The sequence below is a fragment of the Myotis daubentonii genome, chromosome 2 (genome assembly GCF_963259705.1).
Source record: "Myotis daubentonii chromosome 2, mMyoDau2.1, whole genome shotgun sequence".
In the NCBI taxonomy this organism is placed as follows: domain Eukaryota; kingdom Metazoa; phylum Chordata; class Mammalia; order Chiroptera; family Vespertilionidae; genus Myotis; species Myotis daubentonii.
In genome coordinates, this window is record NC_081841.1 from 97,660,389 (window position 1) to 97,683,368 (window position 22,980).

Sequence of the window (22,980 nt, forward strand, 5' to 3'; positions counted from 1 at the left end):
CTTTTGTCCCTGGGGGAATGCTAACTGCTTGTTAAATACATACACAAACTCTTTTTTATTTGGAAAACACATTCATAGATTCATTCAACACATGGTTATTGAACAGGTCCTTATACTAAGATGCTAAAGACGGAACACTGAAAAGCATTCATCACTGCTTTTAGAATAAGTTTCAATATAATATTTTTTGTGACTAGAGACCCGGTGCATGAATTCATGCACCAGTGGGGTTCCTCAGCCTGGCCTGTGGGATCAACCCGAAACCGGCTCTCCGACATCCCCCCGAGGGGTCCCAGATTGCAAGAGGGTGCAGGCCAGACCAAAGGGACCCCACTGGTGCATCATTGGGGCTGGGGAGGGATACGGGAGGTTGGCCAGCTGGGAAGGAACCACGGGGGGGCTCCAGGGTGTGTCCCGCCTGTCTCGCTCAGTCCTGATCAGTTGGACCCCAGCAGCAAGCTAACCTACTGGTCAGAGCGTCTGCCCCCTGATGATCAGTGCACATCATAGCGACTGGTCAAGTGGTCAACTATCTTTCCCCTGGTGGTCAGTGCATGTCATAGTGAGTGGTTGAACATCCTTAGCATATCATTAGCATATTACTCTGATTGGTTGAACGGCCAACTGGTTGACCAGACACTTATCATATTAGGCTCTTATTATATAGGATTAAATGCTATAAAAGAGGTATATGCATTGTTTATAAAAACATATATTAGTGTGGAGGGGGGATGACTTAATCTACATTGAGGGGCAGTCACGGAAGGTGTTCCTGAAGAAATGAATTGATCCCTGAATGATGACTGGGCATTAACTAGGCAACTAAAGATGGACAGAGGGGCATCCCAGATTGAAGGAACAGTATGTTTAAAGGGCATGAGTTGAAAGAAGTGTGGCATGTTTGAGAATGGAAAAGATCAGAGCGACTAGATTAGGCTAGAAGAGTGGGCAAAACCATATAATGTGGGACCACATAGGTCACAGTGATTTTCACCTTTATCCTAAAGGCTGTAGAAAGCTATTTATTAAAGAGTTTTAAACAGAGTTATGGTATACATGATTTCATTGAATCTAAAATTCCTCTAATAGTATGACATTCTAATTTTAGAGAAGTTAAAAATAGGAAAAGTTGTATTTCTAAGAATTAGTTGGCATACCTTAGAATTGATTAAAATGATATAAAATATTCTGGCTGTATATGGACAAAGTGGAAAATATGCTGTACAGGGAAAGATTAGATTTTTGGAAACGACTTAGTAGGTTATTGCAGGAATCTAGAAGAGATAATGATGGCTTGAAATAGGATAGTGGTAATAGAGAAAGACATAAATAAATTACTTCAAGTAAGTTTTCATCAGAGAATTTACAAGGCTTGTGCACTTTAGAACATTGTTAAAAATTTGGAATTGTAGATATCTTTTAGTATATTTTAAATTATAATTAAAATTTAAGTAACTATAGAGTGGTTTATGCTACAGTGTTAGTTCACATCTAGTGACTGTTTCTGTCTAAGGTTACATATACCAGTTGAGAGAAAACATTTACAATTGAAGGTTTGTAGATCTTTTAAACTATATATAAGGGATTGTGTAAAGGCCCTAAACAGAATATTACTCAGACTTAAAATTTTGTTTGTACAACAGTGGATATGTGTATTTACATAATTTATTTAAGCTGCTCCATTAAGAACCATACTCTATCTTATTCTGTATAATATATATTCAGAGATTCAGCTACAGTGGTCTGATATTTTTTCCAGCAGTTAGTTCTAAACTATGAGTGAAAACACACATTTAAATAGCTAAATTTAAATTTTCTAGCTCACAGTTACTAATGTTTTGAGTTTTCACTCTTCCAATCTGCATCCTATATTCCCAGGTTTACCTTTAGCAAAAGGTCTTAAGCATTTCAAATATTATATGACAAGAACTATGGATACTTTCATACCCAGGATCTCACTTAATCCTTGGATTAGCCTGCTGATAGTGGTTCTTTCCTTACATGGCTAACTCTAGTTAATACATACTTGTGAACAAAGAATTGAGTGTTTTATGATATGCTGCTCTCAAAGTACCCAATGCTTTTCTCTTCATCATACTTCAATCTGCAAGCTGATGCTCTATCCGCTGAGCCAAACCAGCTACGGCTAAAATAAGTCTTCTTGGTAGGATCAGTAATAGATAAGAGAATCAACAATAGATCTAGATTTTTCTTTTTTCTATATAAATTTCCCCTAAATGGGGAACATTTAAGAATGTGTAGTGAGCCCTGACCGGTTTGACTCAGTGGTGCAGGGGTGGGCAAACTTTTTGACTCGAGGGCCACAATGAGTTCTTAAACTGGATTGGAGGGCCGGAACAAAAGCATGGATGGAGTGTTTGTGTGAACTAATATAAATTCAAAGTAAACATCATTACTTAAAAGGGTACGGTGTTTTTTTTGTTTGTTTGTTTGTTTGTTTTTAGTTTCATTCATTTCAAACGGGCCGAAACCAGCCCGTGGGCCGTAGTTTGCCCACAGCTGGGATAGAGCGTTGGCCTGCGGACTGAAGGGTCCCAGGTTTGATTCTGGCCAAGGGCATATACCCGGGTTGTGGGACTGATCCCGAGTAGGGGGCATGCAGGAGGCAGCCGATCAAGGATTCTTTCTCATCATTGATGTTTCTCTCTCTCCCTCTCCCTTCCTCTCTGAAATCAATAAAAATATTTTTTTTTTGTAAAAAAGAATGTATGGTGAATAAGATTTTTTAAAAAAACATATTGGGAAACCCTATTGTCAGTAAAGGGAAAAGCAAACAAGCTGAAAACTTCTTATTGTAAAACATGAGATATTTTGAAAATTTTGATGAACAGAACAACAAAAACCTATTATCTTCAATGCATAGCTGAGTTTGTTACAATGTAAGGGTAATTTCCAAGGTCTGAAAACTAAGAAGAAATGTAAAATCAGAGCAAGAAAAGTGTGAATTGACACTAGGACTTTTCTCGGACAGTTGCCAATCTGTTAACTAAGGGGCATAGTTTTACTGTCTATCTGAGGATAGATGAAATCTCAAGGCCAAGCAGTTATTGGAATTGAGATCCAATAAAGTTGTTCTTTGAAGAGGAAAATGAAATGAAAAACAGACTAGAGATTGTGGGATACACTTACAACTGAGGATATTCCAACAAACATCACAATTTGAAATAACCTCATAAAGAAAAAAACCAACAGAAGTGAATATCAGCAGCCAAAACAATAGCAAAATTAGATCCCCAGTAACTCAGATAAAAGTGGCAGTGAATTGAGTCTGTAAAGTAAGTTATATTATCAGGAAAAGGACTAGAAACTAACTAAAACAACAAAAATCAAGATGGTGTTGGAAGAAGTAGTGAATGATTGATTTGATAAAGACCCAAATAGAGCTTCAAGGAATGAAAATGCATTGTGATTAAAAACTAAATGCTCCCTTCTGCCAGCCTGCTTGCCCCCAACTGGCCACCCCCTTTGGCCTGATCACCCCAACTGCCCTCCCCTCTTGGCCTGATCACCCTTAACCACCTCTGCCTCGGCCCCGCCACCATGGCTTTGTCCAGAAGGACGTCCAGAAGGTCTCCTGGTCTAATTAGCATATTACCCTTTTATTAGTATAGATCAGCCGTGGGCAAACTACAGCCCGCAGGCCGGATCCGGCCCGTTTGAAATGAATAAAACAAAAAAAAAAAGACCGTACCCTTTTATGTAATGATGTTTACTTTGAATTTATATTAGTCCACACAAACACTCCATCCATGCTTTTGTTCTGGCCCTCCGGTCCAGTTTAAGAACCCATTCTGGCCCTCGAGTCAAAAAGTTTGCCCACCCCTGGTATAGATACATTGGATTATAATGGAAACTAATATTGAATAGTTACCAAAATTTTAAATTTGTGATATATTATACATTATTAGTGCATAATAAAGCCTGAGAGTCTAATAGCTATCATAATTTAAAAATAATGATTTGTGTAACTGCTATTTTGAGATAATCTGCATCTACTGTTAGGTGGTATGAAAATAATCTAGGTCTGTTGGTGACAAAAATCACAGTTACTATTATACTATTAGGTGTACACATTAATAAATCAAGGAGATATTAAATTTCAATTCATGGTAAATGAAAAATATTTGTTTGTTTTCACACATATTCACAAATCTTCCTTAAAGGGTTTTGTGGACCCTAAGTTTAAGAATTGAGTGTTCTGCCTTGGCCAGGTAGTTCAGTTGGTTAGAGTTTCATCCTGATATGCTAAGATTGCAGATCCAATCCCTGATCAGAGCATTTAAAAGAGTCAACCAGTGAATGTATAAATAAGTGGAACAATAAATCAATGTTTCTCTCCCTCTTTCTCTTTCTCTTCCTTCCTCTCTCTCTAAAATCAAAAAATAAAAAAGAACACGTGTCCTATTAATACCCTTAAATGTATGTCCAAGATTAACATTACAACACTATTATTACGGTATTAGAGGCCTGGTGCATGAAATTTGTGCACGGTGTGGGGGTCCCCTCAGCCCAGCCTGCACCCTCTCACAATCCAGGACCGCTGGCTCCTTAACTGCTCGCCTGCCTGCCTAATTGCCCCTAACTGGCCCCCCTGCCAGCCTTATCACCCCTAACAACCTCAGCCTGCTGACCTGATTGCCCTGACTGCCCCCCCCCCCAACCTGGTCACCCCCAGCTGCCCTATCCCCACTGGCCTGGTTGCCCCTAACTGCCCCTCCTCTCTTCCTCCCCCCAACCCCCCGCCAGTGTGGTCACCCCTACTGCCCCGCTCTGCCAGCCTGGTCACCCCTAACTGCCCCCCTTGCTGGCCTGGTCGCCCCAACTGCCCCCCCTCCCGCTGGCCTAGTCACCCCACACAGCCTGCTGCTTAGTCATTTGGTCGTCCCTCACTAACCCCCCTGCCGGCCTGGTCACCCCACACAGCCTGCTGTTCGGTCATTTGGTCGCCCCTCACTGCTCCCCGCCGGCCTTTTGTCCCACTCAGCCTGTTCGGTCGTCCATTCGGTTGTTTCGGATGTGATGGCCCCTGGCTCTTTATATATATAGATAGTAGTAACAAAAAATGGGGAACAACTTAAAGATTCATTAATAGGAGATTTTATAAATTGTAATACAGGATGTGGCAAAAGTAGTTTTACAGTTGTGAGTACACAAAACAGTTTATTCTTGTATTATTATTTATTAATTATTGTATTAATTTTCATATTAACAACTGTAAACTTACTTTTGCCCCATCCTGTATAGTCAGACAAAGGATAACTGTAAAGCAGTGATAATGAATGGAGACAAGTTATAGTAATAAGGTAGATATCTTGTCATCTCCTTATATGCCATCAAAGATTATCTCAATATTGAGTGAAAAAGAAGCAAACTTCCAAAAACATACTGTATACCATCATTTTATGAAATTTTAACATTTCATATAAAGTGTAAAAACCCAGCCCTAGCCAGTTTGGCTCAGTGGATAGAGCGTCAACCTACGGACTGAAGGGTCATGGGTTCAATTCCGGTCAAGGGCATATACCTGGGTTTCGGGCTCAGTCCCCAGTAAAGGGCATGCAGGAGGCAGCCGATCAATGATTCTCATTATTGATGTTCTCTCTCTCCCTCTCCCTTCCTCTCTGAAATCAATAAAAATATATTTAAAAAAAATAAAGTCTAAAAACCCATATAGGAATGGTATGTTCAAATTCAGGGTAGTGGTTATTCAAGGGTAAGGAATTGTGATGGGAAGGGCAACCTAATTGCACAGAGGGCTTTAAATTATATTTGTGATATCTAATTATTTAATTGTATGATGGACACATTACTTTATTGTATACCTCAAATATTTTGTTAAAATATGTATTACTTGTTTTGACAGAATATTAATGTAAGAAAGATAGTTTAAATTTGCAGGACAATTCTTACAACAGTCCTGTGAGTTGAAGGTATATATATTCATAAAGGGAATTCTAACCAAAGCAAAGACAGAACTAGGATTTATATTTAGACCTTTCTACCTCTAAAGTCCATACTTGTTTCCTGTAGTTAAATTGCACATTTCTAGCAATAGATGACTTATTTTAGAAGTAGTAAGTTAACTCACATACAAAATGAGACTGTATCTGAGGCATATTTAATAATACTGATACTAAAATAATCTTAAGTATGACTTTATAATCCAAAGTTTTCTTAAACATGCTTTAGCCTGTTTCCACACTCATATGATAGACTGATGAAAGTATTAGTTATTAGTAAACTTGTTATAGTGTTCCTATTTTAACACTGTTGATCATTATAACTTAGTACATGTTTACCATCTAAATTTAACTGTAATTTGGTGTTTTATTATTTTAAACTACATTCTGTTTTTGTTTTTGATTGTAGGATCGAAAGTTAACAAAGTCTGAAAGACAGAGATTTAAAGAAGAGGCTGAAATGTTAAAGGGTCTTCAGCATCCCAATATTGTTCGATTCTATGATTCCTGGGAATCCACAGTAAAAGGAAAGAAGTGCATTGTTTTGGTGACAGAACTTATGACATCTGGAACACTTAAAACGTAAGTCCATCAATATAAAAGCTGACCAAGAACTATGAGAAAACTTGAGCTTTCTTATTTTAGGCCTTATCAGTCCTACTTTTGTTGCCTTAGGAGGGAACTGTCCCTTCAACTGTTAGTACATTAGCACATTTTTCTGCCCACAGAGTCTTCTGGTGTATAAAGTTATTTAATAATTATTTATTGGTAAGTATTAAAATGAGATGTTATTGCCCAGCCAGCATGGCCTGGTGGTTGAGCGTTGACCTAAGGAGGTCATGGCACATGCCCAGGTTGCGGGCTCAGTCCCCAGTGTGGGGTATGTAGGAGGCAGCCAATCGGTGATTCTCTCTCATCATTGATGCTTCTGTCTCTCCTTCCTTCTCCCTTCTTCTCTAAAATCAATAAAACTATATATATATATGTGTGTGTGTGTGTGTGTGTGTGTGTATACATATATATATTTTAAGAGATGTTATTGCAGAATAAACCCAGTTATTTTAAGTCATTGTACTTCGTGTTTCTAAAATTTGAGTGGCTAAGGGATCAGAAATCAAGTGATGATAAGGGAGCCCTCTAGTGGTTAAAATGAAGTTGAAATTTACTGAGAAGCTTTACCCATTATTTTATCAAGCAGTATTAGGCAGTTTTTGTTGCACCTATGCAACTATTGTATCAAATGCATACTGTATTTTGAACATTATCACTACATAATTTCATTTCCCATAGCATCAGAAATTGAAAAGCCAAAACAGGTAGTCCTATTATTCCTTTCAGGAATACAGATAGGTCAAATGCAGAAATTCCCTGTTGCCTATTATAAAGAGTTTTAAGGTAAGAGTTGGAGTATGCCTCTGGAATCTCAGGTCTCTTTTTTGTACTCAGTATCTATTTGTACTCAGAGAGGAAATTAGTATAAATTATGTGGTGTAAATTTTTTATTGTGAAGGAATTGGATTTTAAAAAATTGTCTCTCTAGTGTATATTGAGTATTTATTACTTTCTTTAATTAATACTGCTGAGCTCATTAATCCAAGATCTTAGAACAGCCGTGAGCAAACTACGGCCCGCGGGCCGGATCCGGCCCGTTTGAAATGAATAAAACTATTGAAAAAAAAGACTGTACCCTTTTATGTAATGATGTTTACTTTGAATTTATATTAGTTCACACAAACACTCCATCCATGCTTTTGTTCCGACCCTCCGGTCCAGTTTAAGAACCCATTGTGGCCCTCGAGTCAAAAAGTTTGCCCACCCCTGTCTTAGAAGCATAAGTCTTGTATCTCCTGGATGTAGTCATTTGAGTGTGCTCTTGGATGCTTAAGACTAACATGTTGAAAAGCCAACAAAATTTCCCCCCACTGCAAATTCTATTTTCTACTCAACCTCTGTAATATTTATGGCAACACCCTTATCCTAGTCATCCAGGCTTCTTGGTATACCTATGTCTGTTTCTACTACACTGTGGTCCCTAGCACTATGCCTGTAACTTGTTAAGTAGTTGAGTGAATTAAGGAGAATTGTGTGATAGTAGTTTTGTGTATATCTGCATCTTGAGACTCTTTTCACTGTTTTGTATACTTCGTGGATTGTCAATAGACTTATCAGGTACACCCTACAGTGGTTTACTTGTTTTAAAAACTGTAATAAGGGGCTTTGGGTAACATAGTGGGCTAAGTCCCTGTTGGATGGCCTCCCCCGTACCAACAAACTAAAGTGTAGAATGTCATTAAAGCTTTTTCAATAAGCATCCAAGCTTCAGATTTAAAAAAAAAAAAAAAGGAGATAAAAAGCGAAGGAGAAGTAACTCAAGGCCAAAACAGGAGCTGATACACTGGCATTCTATGGGCATTTCATACCATTTATGGGATTTGAGGATTGGATACTATAATTTTAATGTCCATGCTAGGACTAAGCTTTAGAACTCAGTAGAAAGGTAAACTGGAACTTAGCTTCTGTCAGAAGACTGAATTACCTATTTAAGAGAGAACTCTGCATCCCAATGAGTGAAAATTATAAGGAATTTTGCCCATCTGTCCAGGACTTTGGATGGGAGGAAAGTTCCTATGAAAAACAGAAATCTCAGCCTACATAATATATAATATAAATTTGTACTACCCACTTGGTGCAGGAATCCCAAGATTAGGAATAAACTTCATAATTGTTTCAGAGTCCAATGACAACTCCCAGAACATTTTCATACTTCATTGATTATATGGACAAAACAGTCTCTAGTGAAGGTGACTTCATAATTAAATTACTAGCCAGTAAAGATGATCAGATACAACTGGAAAATAGCACCACAGGAATTGAAGATACTATAGACAACTCTGAAAGTGATTATAAAATAAATGTTTAATTATTTAAAAATTTCAGTAAAGATATATGTAAATATATAAAGTATATACAAGCATATAAAATAATAAAGAATAGAAACCATAATGAAGAAATACAACTTTGTCAAAAAAAGTTCAGATACAATTAGAAAAAATCCAAAGAACTAGAAATAAGAATAAATCATTAAAATTTTATGCTGGGGTCCAACCCCAGCAGGTCCAGGGGTTCCCAAAGGCGTAGACGGAGTCGGCGAAGAAGGAATGACACGGAGACAGTGTTCAGTTGATCAGTAGCCTAGCCAGGATCTCCAGCCAAGTTCTGGTCTGGATCTCCAGAGAGGTTCTGCTCAGGATCTCCAGAGAGGTTCTGTCCAGGTTCTCCAGTCAGGTTCAGTTACCAGGTTCTAGTCAGGCCCTTCTGCCAATCTCCGCAGTCAGGTTCAGTCCAGGATCCCCTGCCATGCTCTCTCGCCAGGCTTTGCCTCCAAGCTCCAAGGCCAGTCCCTGTCCAGGATCCTCCGGCATGCTCTCGCCAGCGAAGTTCTTCTGTCTCTAGAGAACGTTCTGTGTAGGTTCTGTGCCTAGGCTCTGTCTCTCTTGGTCCTGTCTTCCAAGCCCTGTGTTCTCAGTTCTCTGTTCTGAGTTCTGTGTGTTTCTGTCTTGGTACAACTGTATTTATACCAATTGATTCAATCCTATCAATCTCTATTACAAAGGTTAGGGCGTTTCTTATCTCCATTCCAGGGAGAAAAGATTATGTAGCTTAAGCATGATTGTTCGTAGTTAAAGTGATTAATCCCCGGGCCTGGCACTTAGTTGAGGGGTTTTATTCCCTCCCTAACTTCAGGGGAAAATCCCTACCTGGGGATTCAACCTTTCTAGGAAAGGTGACCTTGGTTAAAACACAGCGCCAAGAAGGTGAGCAAACATATAAAGAACAGTATGCCATATATGCCAGGTCCCTTGAAACAGCAAGCATGGACCAGCTCCCCGCAATTTTAATGGTTAGGTTCAACAACAGACTAGATTGAAATAGACAAGAATAAATATGAAGGTGCTTGCTTTGGCAGCGCATATACTAAAAGTGAAATGATACAGAGAAGATTAGCATGACCTCTGTGCAAGGATGACACGCAAATTTGTGAATTGTTCTATATTTTTTCTCAGCAGGAAGGCCGGAGTGGATGGTGGGTGGGAAGAGATGAACCAAAGAACTTGTATGCATATATGCATAACCCATGGACACAGTAATAACGTGGTAAAGGCCTGGGGTGGGGGGTGGAGGATGGGGATGGGCTAGAAGGTGTCAATAGGGTAAAAAGGGGACATATGTAATACTTTCAGTAATATTTCATATATATACTAGAGGCCCGGTGCATGGATTTGTGCACTGGTGGAGTCCCTCAGCCTGGCCTGTGCCTTCTCACAATCCAGGATCCCTTGGGGGATGTTGGATGCCCAGTGCATAGATCTGGCCCAATCTCCGCAGGCCAGGCCGAGGGACCCACCTCTAGTATGCATATAAGATCTTTGGTTAATTTCTTCCCCTCCTCCCCCCACCTCCCCTTCCCGCTGAGATTCATCAGTCTGTTCCATGTTTCCACTCCTGCGTTGAGCGTCTGCCCCCTGGTGGTCAGTACCGGTTGAACAGTCACTTAAGCTTTATTTATATAGATGTATATACATACATCTATATATATATACACACATATACATATATATATTACATAGAAAAAAATTCTTGAAGTTTGCTAAAAGAAAAGTAAATATTAAGAAATCAGAAAAAGGTGGAAGATACGAGAAAAGATGAGAAATAGAGTGAGAATTAGATTTAATTTTACTCTATAATGAAAAAAAATTAAAAATATGAGGAAAGACAATATTTGAGAACAGGATGGCTCAGATTGAGAATGTGTATATAGTCCAAAACAAATAGATTTAAAGCAAATCGATATTCATACTGTAAGAATACAGAACAATGAAGAACATTGGTAGTTTTTGGAAAGGCAAATGGAGTGAAAGGGATGGGATGTATTTCCAAAATACATGTATTTTGGATCCTTTAAGTTTCTATCTTTGTTCCACATATATAAATACTTAAATCGAAATAAATACCCGTGCCTGAAAAATAAGATGGGAATATATGGATTAGAAAATTTTGTTTAAGTGATGCAAATAAAGTTAGGTTTTTTAAAATTGAAGTGAAATTACTAACATAAAATCAACCTTTTTTAAGTGTACAATTCAGTGGCATTTAGTACATTTGCATTGTTTTGTGGCCACCACATCTAATAAGTTCCTGAACATTCCATCATCATCAAAAGAGCACCTAGTACCCATTAAGTTGTTACTCCCATTCCTCTTCCTACACAGTATAATTTGGTCATAAGGAGTTGCTTCTCTTGGTGATTTCAAGATTCTCTCTGTATCTTTGGCTGTCAGCAGTTTGAATGCAATATGTCTCATGTGGATCTCTTGGATTTTATTGAGCTTCCTGGGTGTGTAAATTCATGTCTTTTATCAAATTTGGAAAGTTCTTGGCCATTATTTTATAAAATATTGATTCTCTTCCTTTTCTCTCTTATTTGGGACTCCCATTTTGTATATGTTGATCCACTTGGTATCTCACAGGTCTCTTAAGCTCTGTGGATTTTTTTCTTTATTCTTTTTTTCTTTCTGCTCATCAGACTGGATAATTTCAATCAACTTACTTTGATTTGCAGCTTCTATCTTCTGCCTGCTCAAATCTGCTGTTGAATTCAGTGAATTTTTCATTTCAGTTATTGTGTTTTAGCTCCAGAATTGGTTTGGTTTCTTTTTATAATTTCTGACCCTTTATTGATATTCTCTTTTTGTTGAACTAAAATATCCTATACCTGGCCAGGTGTCTCAGTTGGTTGGACCATCATTCCAGACACCAACAGGTTGCATGTTAGGTCCCCGGTTGGGGCACTTTTGGAAGACAATTGACTCTCTTTCTCTCTCAGCAGTAAAACATATCCTTGGGTGAAGATTAAAAAATAAAAATAATAAAATTTCCTACTCAAATATTTGGCAGCCATTGTTCTTAGCATTTAGTCTTCCAATTCTGTGGGATAAGTACCATAATTTTTTATCCCACATTTAACCATAAGTTGGTTATCAGTTTATATGAACTATTTCAGCACTTAAAAACTGATTAGGAGCTATGGTTATGAGGCTGGAAGTTTTCAACTATTAGGCTTTTCTTCAGTGTGATTGGGAATGAGCAAACTGTAATTAAGGACTCAAAAATGTATCAGAAAGATCATCATTTATCTATCAATTAATTACTATGTCTTTTCTGCACCGATGATGCCTGATTGTCATATTTCTTATTTGGTTGTGGTGGTTTTAATAATGTTCCTAATTTTATATAAAAATAATAATAAAATTTTTAATGATTTTTGATATTTTTTTAATGAGGCATAGTTGATATACAACATTAAATTAGTTTCAAGTGTAAAATACAATCATTCACAATTTGTATATATTGCAAAATGATCACCACAGTATCCAGTTAACATCTGTCACCATACATAAGACTATTTTTTTCTTACGATGAAGACTTTTAATATCACTCTTAGCAACTTTCAAATAAGCAGTATAGCATGATTAACTATATTGTCTATTATATCCCCATGACTTATTTATTTTATAACTGGAAGTTCATACCTTTACTGCTTTCATCCTTTTTGCCCACTACCACCTGTGCCTCTGGCAATCACCAATTTGTTCTTTATATCTATGATCTTGGTTTTTGTTGTTTGTTTTATTCTCTGTCTCACTTATTTCATTTAGTGTAATGTTGGCAGGGTTCATTCATATTGTCGCAAATGGCAAGATTTCATTCTTTTTTTATGGCTGAATAATAGTTACTGTAATTTTTATTATAATAGCTATTGAGAACACAATATCACTTCCTACTGGCTAGGGTAGTCTTGAATGTCTTTGTCAAACTAATAGGATTAAAATTAGGCTTTAAAGAAGCGATTCTCAACCCGTGGGTCGCGACCCCTTTGGCAGTCGAACGACCCTTTCACAGGGGTCGCCTAAGACCATCAGAAAACACATATATAATTACATATTGTTTTTGTGATTAATCACTATGCTTTAATTATGTTCAATTTGTAACAATGAAATTGGGGGTCACCACAACAGTATTAAAGGGTCACAGCATTAGGAAGGTTGAGAACCACTGCTTTAAAGATGGTTTAGCTCTTCTGTAAAAAAAAAAGCTGCCCTAGCTGGTTTGGCTAAATGGATAGAGCATTGGCCTGCAGACTGAGGGGTCCCAGGTTCAATTCTGGCCAAGGGCACATGCTTGAGTTGTGGGCTCAATCCCCAGTAGGGGGTGTGCAGGAAGCAGCCAATCAATGATTCTCTCTCATCACTGATGTTTCTATCTCTCCCTTTTTCTTCCTCTCTGAAATCAATAAAAATATTAAAAAATAATAATTAAATAATCCTGGGGAATTCATATATAGCTTGGTGACTGTCCTGTATAATAAAACCCTAATATGCAAATCGACCGACTGGCAGGACGACCAGTTGCTATGATGTGCACTGACCATCGGGGAAGATGCGCAATGCAGGAGCTGCCCCTGACTGGCATCTGGCTCACATCTGTCCCGGATTGTGAGAGGACACAGGCCGGGCTGAGGACCCCCCTCACCCCCCGCCACACACACACACACACACACACACACACACACACACACACACACACTCCCATGCACGAATTTCATGCATTGGGCCTCTAGTCCTATATAATAAAACCCTAATATGCAACTCGACCAAATCGCGGAACTATTTGTTGCTATGACGTGCACTGACCACCAGGGGCCAGATGCTCAACGCAGGAGCTGCCCCCTGGTGGCCAGTGAGCTCCCACAGGGGGATCCCCGTTCAGCCAGAAGCTGGGATTGAGCTGGCGAGCACAGTGTTAGTGGTGGGAGCCTCTTCTGCCTCCGCTGCAGGTGGGCGGTAAGGAGTGAGGGGTCCCGGACTGTGAGAGCCCCGGACTGCGAGAGGGATATTTGACTACCAGGGTATCGGGCGTAAGCCAGGAGGCGGACATTCCCCAAGGGGTCCCAGACTGCAAGAGGGCGCAGGCCGAGCTGAGGGCCCCCCGCTCCGAATTTCATGCACCGGGCCTCTAGTCTATCCTATATAATAAAAGAGAAACATGTAAATTGACCATCGCTACGCTCACCAGCCAATCAGACGTGAGCATGCAAATTAACCGACAAAGATGGGTTAATTTGCATATGCAGGCGCCAGGCAGAGACCAGAGCGGGAGAGCTGGCAGAGAGTGGAGCGGCTTGGGGAACTTGGCTCCCCAAGTCGCCAGACAGAGAGCAGAGAGGGAGAGCTGGCGGCTTGGAGGACTTGGCAGAGTGGGAGGCCATCGGTTGGAGACAGAGTAGGAAGGGAAAACCAAAAGCACAGGGAGCACCAGGAATTCTGGGAATAGTAGTTCTGGTGGCAGCCCCAGGACCTGAAGCAGAAACCCAGAGTGCGGGGAGCGCCAGGAATGCCAGGAATCGTAGTTCTGGTGGCAGACAGATCTCCTAGACCAGTGATGGTGAACCTTTTGAGCTCAGGGTGTCAGCATTTTGAAAAACCCTAACTTAACTCTGGTGCCGTGTCACATATAGAAATTTTTTGATATTTGTTACCATAGTAAAACAAAGACTTATATTTTTGATATTTATTTTATATATTTAAATGCCATTTAACAAAGAAAAATCAACCAAAAAAATGAGTTTGCGTGTCACCTCTGACACGCATGTCATAGGTTCGCCATCACTGTTCTAGACACTAGAGCAAAGTGAGCCTGGAGCAAGTTACTGTTGTGGTGGGGGATGGGAGGGAAAGCAAAGGTGAGAGACATAAGTAAAATCAGAGTGTCTAGGAAAAATTAAAGGGAAGATATCCTAAACTTCCAGGAAATCTCCACCAATGAAGCAAAGAAAAAAAAAATGCCTCTATTCTGTGAGCAACAAGCCAAACTGAGTTGGAGTCTCAGACAATTCACGCACATGATTGCAAAGACAGACAGAAACTCCCGGGTTGGAGAGGGCTCCCAGATTGAAGAGGGTGCAGGTCGGGCTGAGGGACCCCCACACCCGCTAGTGCACGAACGTCGTGCACCGGGCCTCTAGTATATATATATATAAAGCCCTAAGCAACCGGTCAACCGTTTGACCGGTTGCTATGACGTGCACTGACCACCAGGGGGCAGACACTCAATGCGGAAGCTGACCCCTGGTGGTCAGTGCGCTCTCACAGTGGGAGCGCCACTCAGCTGACAGATGTGAGCCAGATGCTGGGCTCACAGCTGGTGAGCAACTGCGGCGGTGTGAACCTCTCCTGCCTCCACAGCAATGTTACCAAGCTGCAGCGGGGCCGGGATGAGTGGGAGCGGCACCCGGCCTGGGCTTGGGCTCCTCCCCGGCCGCCTGCTACTTTGCACACTACTACATCCCCTGAGGGGTCCTGGATTGCGAGAGAGCACAGGCCAGGCTGAGGGACCCCACCAGTGCATGAATTCATGCACCGGACCTCTAGTAGTTAATAATAATACCGTATTGTATTTGAAAGTTGCTAAGAGAGATCTATAAACTTTTCATCACAAGACCATCAATGGAAAAACCTATAGCTAAAGTCATATCTCACTGTCATATTTAATCTTTTACCACAGAGATTTGGAACAAGCAAGGATGCCTGTTTACATTCAGTGTTGTTCTACAGGACCCATGCATTGCAATGAAGCATAAAAACAGGAAAATTAGTAAAAGGCATGAAATTAGAAAAAAATAAATCTACCCATGTTTGCAGATTATGAAATTGTTTGCATGGAAAACTCCAGTTAATTCTATCAATTTTAGAGTTATGTGAAAAATGCTCGCCCGTCCGAATTCAAATAATGGACTCGGAGACAGAAGTATGGCAAAAACGAGACTTTTAATATGTTCTCGAGAGCAGGTGTCCCTCCGGTTGTACAGGCACACATGGGGTAGCTATCAAAGCCTATTTATTCAGTCCCTTTTCCAGTTCCTTATTTGCTGAATACTATGGGTTCACCTGTTTCCTCATACGTCGCCTAGGTCTTAAAGTCTCCCATTGGGCCATTTAAAAAAAAATTGGGGTGAAAACCAAGATGGCGGCATAGGTAAACACCGGAAATTGCTGCCTCCCACAACAAATTCAAAAATACAACTAAAAGACAAAATGGACATCATCTAGAACCACAGGAAGGCTGGCTGATTAGAAATTCTACAACCAGAAGGAAAGAGAAAAGCACACTGAGACTCAGAGGAGGTGCGGAAGTGCAGAGGTACGGAGGCGCACGCGGCAAGGGCTGGCAACTGAGGACGCAGCTGTCTTTTTGAATCGGGAGGGAGTCACTAGCCCCTGACTGCTCTGAACTCCAGTTCCGGGTGAGTCTCTGGGAACCCAGACTCATACAGGGAGAGACTGGACTGTCTGGCAGCGGGCAGAACTCGGAACTCGGGGGCAGCTTTCTCTCGGGGGTGCTTGCAGCGATTACTGGGACACTGAGACATGGGGCCCCTTGGGGCAGGGCTGAGGATCAGCCATAGCTGCTTGCTCTGCCCTGTTGATTCCCTGAGACCCCACTCCACCCAAGCTGCGACCCAAGCTGCAGCAGAGGCTTTTGCATATGAATGCCCTGGCCCTTTGCAATCTGAAAATTACCTAACAAACTGCAGCTGAGCCAGACAGACCCAGAACTTCCAAGAGAAGGCCCAAGGCCCCACCGCAGCTTGCATTGCTTCACAGCTGGGCCTCATTTGGGCACCTCCAAACCCCAAACAAGGAAGGGGAATCTGCAGATCTCTCTGTAGCTCCTGCTGGGTTGCCTCAGGCAGAGGCTAAATTAGCACCTCCTTAGATCCAAGAGCCAGTGCACCCAGTGGTCAGAGTGGGACCATCTTATTACAACTCCTCAGATCCATAAGGGACACACTCAGGGGGCAGACTCATTGAGCACCAAAGCCCCACTGAAGCAAGTCTTGCCCCAGAAGGGTGTCTTCAGCACAGAAGTTCTCCCACCTTAGACACAGCTGACTCTCACAGCCAATTGGCCTGGAGGACAATTCCTCCCAGTGATACCTACAACAATCAAGGCTTAACTACAACAAGACTGTGCACAAAGCCCACAAAGGGGTGCACCAAGAGTGTCCACCTCAGGTAATTGGGGAAGCCGAGCCACTGGGCCCTATAGGACACCTAGCACAGAAAGCCACTCTACCAACAGAGGGAAGCAAAAAAAAAATGCGGAGACAAAGAAACAGGTCACAAATGACAGATATGGAGGAAAGCAAACGCCTGGATATAGAGTTCAAAACCACACTTTTAAGGTTTTTCAAGAATTTTCTAGAAACCGCCGATAAATGTAGTGAGACCCTCAAGAAATCTAGTGAGACCCTTGAGGTTATGATAAAGGAACAACTAGAAATTAAGCATACACTGAAATAAAGGATATTATGCAGAGTTCCAACAGCAGACTAGAGGATCGCAAGAATCAAGTCAAAGATTTGAAATATGAAGAAGCAAAAAACACCCAACCGGAAAAGCAAAATGAAAAAAGAATCCAAAAATACGAAGATAGTGTAAGGAGCCTCTGGGACAGCTTCAAGCATACCAACATCCGAATTATAGGGGTGCCAGAAGATGAGAGAGAGCAAGATATTGAAAACCTATTTGAAGAAGTAATGACAGAAAACTTCCCCTACCTGGTGAAAGAAATAGACTTCCAAGTCCAGGAAGCGCAGAGAACCCCAAACAAAAGGAATCCAAAGAGGACCACACCAAGACACATCATCATTAAAATGCCAAGAGCAAAAGTCAAAGAGAGAATCTTAAAAGCAGCAAGAGAAAGAAACTCAGTTACCTACAAGGGAATACCCATATGACTGTCAGCTGATTTCTCAACAGAAACTTTGCAGGCCAGAAGGGAGTGGCAAGAAATATTCAAAGTGATGAATACCAAGAACCTACAACCAAGATTACTTTATTCAGCAAAACTATCATTCAGAATTGCAGGTCAGATAAAGAGCTTCACAGATAAGGAAAAGCTAAAGGAGTTCATCACCACCAAACCAGGATTATATGAAATGCTGAAAGGTATCCTTTAAGAAGAGGAAGAAGAAGAAAAAGGTAAAGATACAAATTATGAACAACAAATACACATCTGTCAACAAGTGAATCTAAAAGTCAAGTGAATAAATAATCTGATGAACAGAATAAACCGGTGATTATAATAGAATCGGGCATTGGAAGGGAGTGGACTGACTATTCTTAGGGGGGAAAGGGGTGTGGGGGATGCGGGAAGAGACTGGACAAAAATTGTGCACCTATGTATGGATGAGGACAGTGGGGGGGTGAGGGCGGAGGATGGTGTGGGAACCGGGTGGTGGGGAGCTATGGGGGGAAAAAAGAGGAACAACTGTAATAATCTGAACAATAAAGATTTAATTAAAAAGAAAATTGGGCTGAGGCTTTTTCTAGTTGCCTCCACCTACCCCTGTCATGGCGCTTCACGGGTTTCCACCCATGATGCTGGCTCATGTCCACGGTTCTTTGTTCTTATATCCTCTTCCCACTTCCCTACATTCCATTTGCCCTGGGGAAATTCGGTAACCATTTTCATAAAAAGTTGACTATGCTGGAGATGGATCACAGAGGCCGATTTCCTACTGTTATAAGATAAAGGTTTGCAATAATCTATATTTTATATGCTTTATTATTTTTTAGATGTGAAAGAGATATAAGCCAGTGTCAACTTTCCCCAACATGTTATTATACAATTTTCCAATTGCACAGAAAAGTAGAAAGAATTATGCAATGAATGCACACATAATCACTGTACAGTTTCTTGAATTTATTTTTATAGCATTTGCTTTAACATATATTCATCTAATCATTCCCCTACCAATCTATTTTAATTTTATTCATCACAAAGTAAGTTACAGACATTAGTATGCTTCACCTGTAAACATTTCAGTACCCATTTCATTAAAGTTCCAATATCTGTATGTTTTGTTTTTCCTTATGGTAAAATTTATATACAGTGAAAAGTATAAATTATCATTGTATCATTCATTGGATGAGGTTTTATTTTGTTGTTATTATTATTTTTTTTTAATCCTCACCCAAGGATATTTTTTTCCATTGGTTTTTAGAGAGAGTGAAAGGAAGAGGGAGGAAAAGAGAAAGAGAAAGAGGGAGAGAAAGAGAGGGAAACATTGATGTGAAACACATCAATTGTTTGCTTCTTGCATGTGTCTTGACTGGAGCCATGAATCAAACTGGTAACCCAGGTACACACCCTTGACCTGGAATCAAACCCGAGACCCTTTGGGTGTGCAGGCTGATGCTCTAACCATTGAGCACACCGGCTGGGGCTAGATGAGTTTTGCCAAAGTAATTTACTCATAATCATAACTTTATTAAGATATGAGGACATTTCCAGTATCTCATTAAATGCCCTTATGCATCTTCCCTGGCAGCCTTTCCCTCACCCTTTTGAGGTGACTGTTTTTATATTTATTTATTTCTTTTTAAATAATTTATTTATTTTTCAATTATAGTTGACATACAATATTATATTAGTCTTATGTGTACAATATAGTGGTTAGATATTTATATATCTTACTAAATGATCACGTCTATAAATCTAGTACCCACCTGGTACCTACAGAGTTATTATAAGATTGACTATATTTCTTATGCTATACTTTATACCCCAATGAATATTTTGTAAACCAATTTGTACTTCTTAATCCCTTTCCCTTTTTGACTTATCCCCCTAAGTACTACCTCATCATACAACCATGAAAATGTTCTCTATAGAGCCCAGCAGGTGTGGTTCAGTGGTTGAGCCTCGACCTATGAATCAGGAGGTCATGGTTCTATTCCTGGTCAGAGTATATGCCCAGATTGCAGGCTCCATCCACAGTAGGGGGTATGCTGGAGGCAACGAATCAGTGATTCTCTCTCATCACTGATGTTTCTATCTCTCCCTCTCTCTTCTCTGAAATCAATAAAAATAAAAAAATAAAAACAATATTTTGTATATCTATGAGTATATTTATTTTGTTTGTTTATTTTGTTTTTCAGATTTCACATGTATGTGAAATATATAGCATGTTTCTTTCATTTGCTAGGTTAGGGAAGTTTTCAGTTATTATTTCTTCAAATAGCTTTTCAATTCCTTGTTCTCTCTTCTCCTTTTGGTACCGTTATGATGCCAATGTTAGTAGGCTTGATGATGTCCCAGAGGCTGCTTAAACTATTCTAATTTTTCTTTTTGCCTTTCTGATTGGGTATGTTTTGCTGCCTTGTCTTTCAAATTGTTGATTCGATCTTCTGCTTCATCTAATCTACAGTTGATTCCCTCTAATGTATTTTTTAAAATATATTTTTCCTAGGGGCCCAGTGCACAAATTTGTGCACCTTGAAAGGAACTGTGGGCAGCGAGGCTGTGGTGGGCACAGGGGGGAGTCTCGGCCCATCCTCTGCGGCCTGGCCCCTCCCGCCATAGCCCCCAACCCCTTTCTGCTGCAGCCCCGCCTCCTCAACCACTACTGCTCCCATGCACTGACAGCATCAGCCCCACTCTCACCTGTTGATGGCGCAATCGCCCCTCAGGAGCAGGGGGAGGTAGAGAAACCCTGAGGGGCAATTGGGGCTGGGAGCCATTGCTCGCATCCACTGACAGTGCCAAGTGATCGGGGCCGATGCTGGGTGCCAGCAGTAGGTGCGAGTGGGGCTGGTGCGCGGAAGCAAAGGATTTTCAGTAACCACCAGAGGCTTGCCCCAATAACAGCGACCGGTGCCCTTCCTTGGTCTGGCACCCCCTCTCACCTGCTCCGTCATTCCACTGTGGCCAATGCCCGCCATGTTCCTCACGCGCCCCCTGGTGGTCAGCAAACATCATAGCGACTGGTTTGTTCGGTTATTCGGTTGTTCCACTGTTCGGTCTATTTGCATGTTAGGGTTTTATATAGAGAGATTGATTTCAGAGAGGAACATTAGAGGGAGAGATAGAAATATTAATGATGAGAGAGGATCATTGATCCGCTATCTCCTGCACACCCCCTACTGGAGATCAAGCCTGCAACTGGGACATGTGCCCTGAACTGGAATTGAACCGTGACTTCCTGGTTCATAGGTTGACTCTCAGCCACTGAGCCACAACGGACAGCCCTCTAATGTATTCTTAATTTCAGTTATGATAGTCTTCATTTCTGGCTGGTTCTTTTTTATGTTTTCTATATCCATTTTTGTGTTAACTCTTTTTCTTTTATATACTAGAGGCCCAGTGCATGAAAATTCATGCACTGAAGGGGGGTCCCTCAGCCTGGCCTGCCCCCTCTCATAGTCTGGGAGCCAACCTGGTGATCAGGGGAAAGCAACGCCCCCATCACACCTCTGCTGCTGCCACTGCCGGCAGCGCAAGCCTCGGCCGGCCCTGGTTATCTAAGCCTTGGGCGGCCCCCATCCAAGGCTTGCCTGCACCTCAGGCATTGGCTGGGCAGCCAACATTCGAGGCTTACCTGCACCTCGGGCCAACCCTGGGCAGCTGGGGGTTGAGGGGACTGGGGGACTCGAGGCAGGTGCATGGAGTGGCCGGATCCGCCTGGGGGCCCGGCCATGCCGTGTGCCTGCCACCCCATGGGGCTGATGGGACTGGGCGCTGCCATCTTGTGGCTGTGGGCGCCACCATCTTTGAGGGCATGACAGTCAATTAGCATATTCCCTCTTTATTGGCTGTGGGCACTGCCATCTTTGTGAGGGCATGATGCTCAATTAACATATTCTGTCTTTATTAGATAAGGTATATATAATTCATTTCAGAGAGGAAGGGAGAAGAAGAGATAGAAACATCAATGATGAGAGAGAATCATTGATTGGTTGCCTCCTGCACACCCCCCACTTGGGATCAAGCCCACAACCCAGGCATGTGCCCTGGTAGATTGCTTGTCTCTATTTTGTTATTTTTCTGGAGTTTTGTTCTGATCTTTCATTTGGGAATGTGTCTTTGTCTCATTTTGGCTGCCTTCCTGTATTTGTTTCTATGTATTAGATATAACTGCCATAGTGTCGCCTTATGTAGTAGGTATCCTGTGATACCCAGTTGCACAATCTCCCTATTACCTGAGTCTGATGCTCTAGATATATCCCTGTGTGGGTTATGTGTCTTCCAATTGTAGTTGAGACTTGATTGCTGTTGGTATTTCAGTGAAAGGGATTGACCCTCAGGCTGATTTGTTGTGAGGACTGGCCATGACTACAGGAGAGGGGTTGTGTAGGGGTTGACCCTATGGAGCAGGATTTGCTTTTGCTTTAACTGGGCTCTGATGCCTGCTGATTCTGCCTTTGGAGTGTCATTTGTGGAGGTGATTGGGTGGTACTGTGGTGTTGTCTGAAGCTGGCTACTGGGTTTCTTTGTTCTGGGGCTTCTTGGAAGGTGTAGGCCAAGGTCAGCTGCAGCCTATGCCCTGCCTGGGCCCACCTGACCTAGTAGAAGCTACAAAATGATTTGCAGATGATTGCTGCTTTTTCTGGGCTTGGAGGTGCCTGGGAATGGCTAAGCTGTGAATTGAGGCTTGCTGCCACTAGTTTCTGAGTTGGGGCTGCCTAACAAGAGGTTTGGTGCACACAGAGGCCAGATGCTGCTTAGTTGGGGTTTGTGAACCTCTGAGATTTTTTATCCACAGCATGAGCTGTTGTTATGGAAAAGCCACTAGAAGTGGCTTGGGGTGGGCCTACAAGTTGGGTGGGGTGAGTCCTCTGGGAATGGGGGTGGGAGATCAATGTTAGCCAGGTTAATGGAGACTGAGATATGATTCTCATTTGTGCATGTAGAGGAAGGACTCAGCAAAGGAACAGGGGCTTCTGCCCGCACTTCCATCTGGGAGGAAGCTGCCCCTCTAAGCCTTCATCATGAAGCTGGACAATTCAGTTCTTCCCCTATGTCTCTGACATCTTTCAGGCTGCTGCCCCAGTACTGTAGCTCAGAATGAGTGAATCTTAGTAAGTCTGTGAGCAGG

General features: G+C 41.5%; 1 protein-coding gene and 1 non-coding gene across 15 annotated transcripts in view; both read left to right on the top strand.

The window, feature by feature from the left end:
• WNK1 (WNK lysine deficient protein kinase 1) overlaps positions 1–22,980 on the top strand; it is a 151,587-nt gene that overhangs the window by 44,148 nt on the left and 84,459 nt on the right. For all 14 annotated transcript variants that reach the window (XM_059683922.1, XM_059683923.1, XM_059683919.1 and 11 more), the window contains exon 2: positions 6,391–6,563. In XM_059683922.1, the coding sequence (XP_059539905.1) occupies positions 6,391–6,563 (173 nt within the window). The remainder of the gene's footprint in view (positions 1–6,390; positions 6,564–22,980) is intronic.
• LOC132228873 (U6 spliceosomal RNA) lies at positions 9,933–10,039 on the top strand. Its single transcript, XR_009451483.1, has one exon. It is a non-coding gene; the product is annotated as a U6 spliceosomal RNA (small nuclear RNA).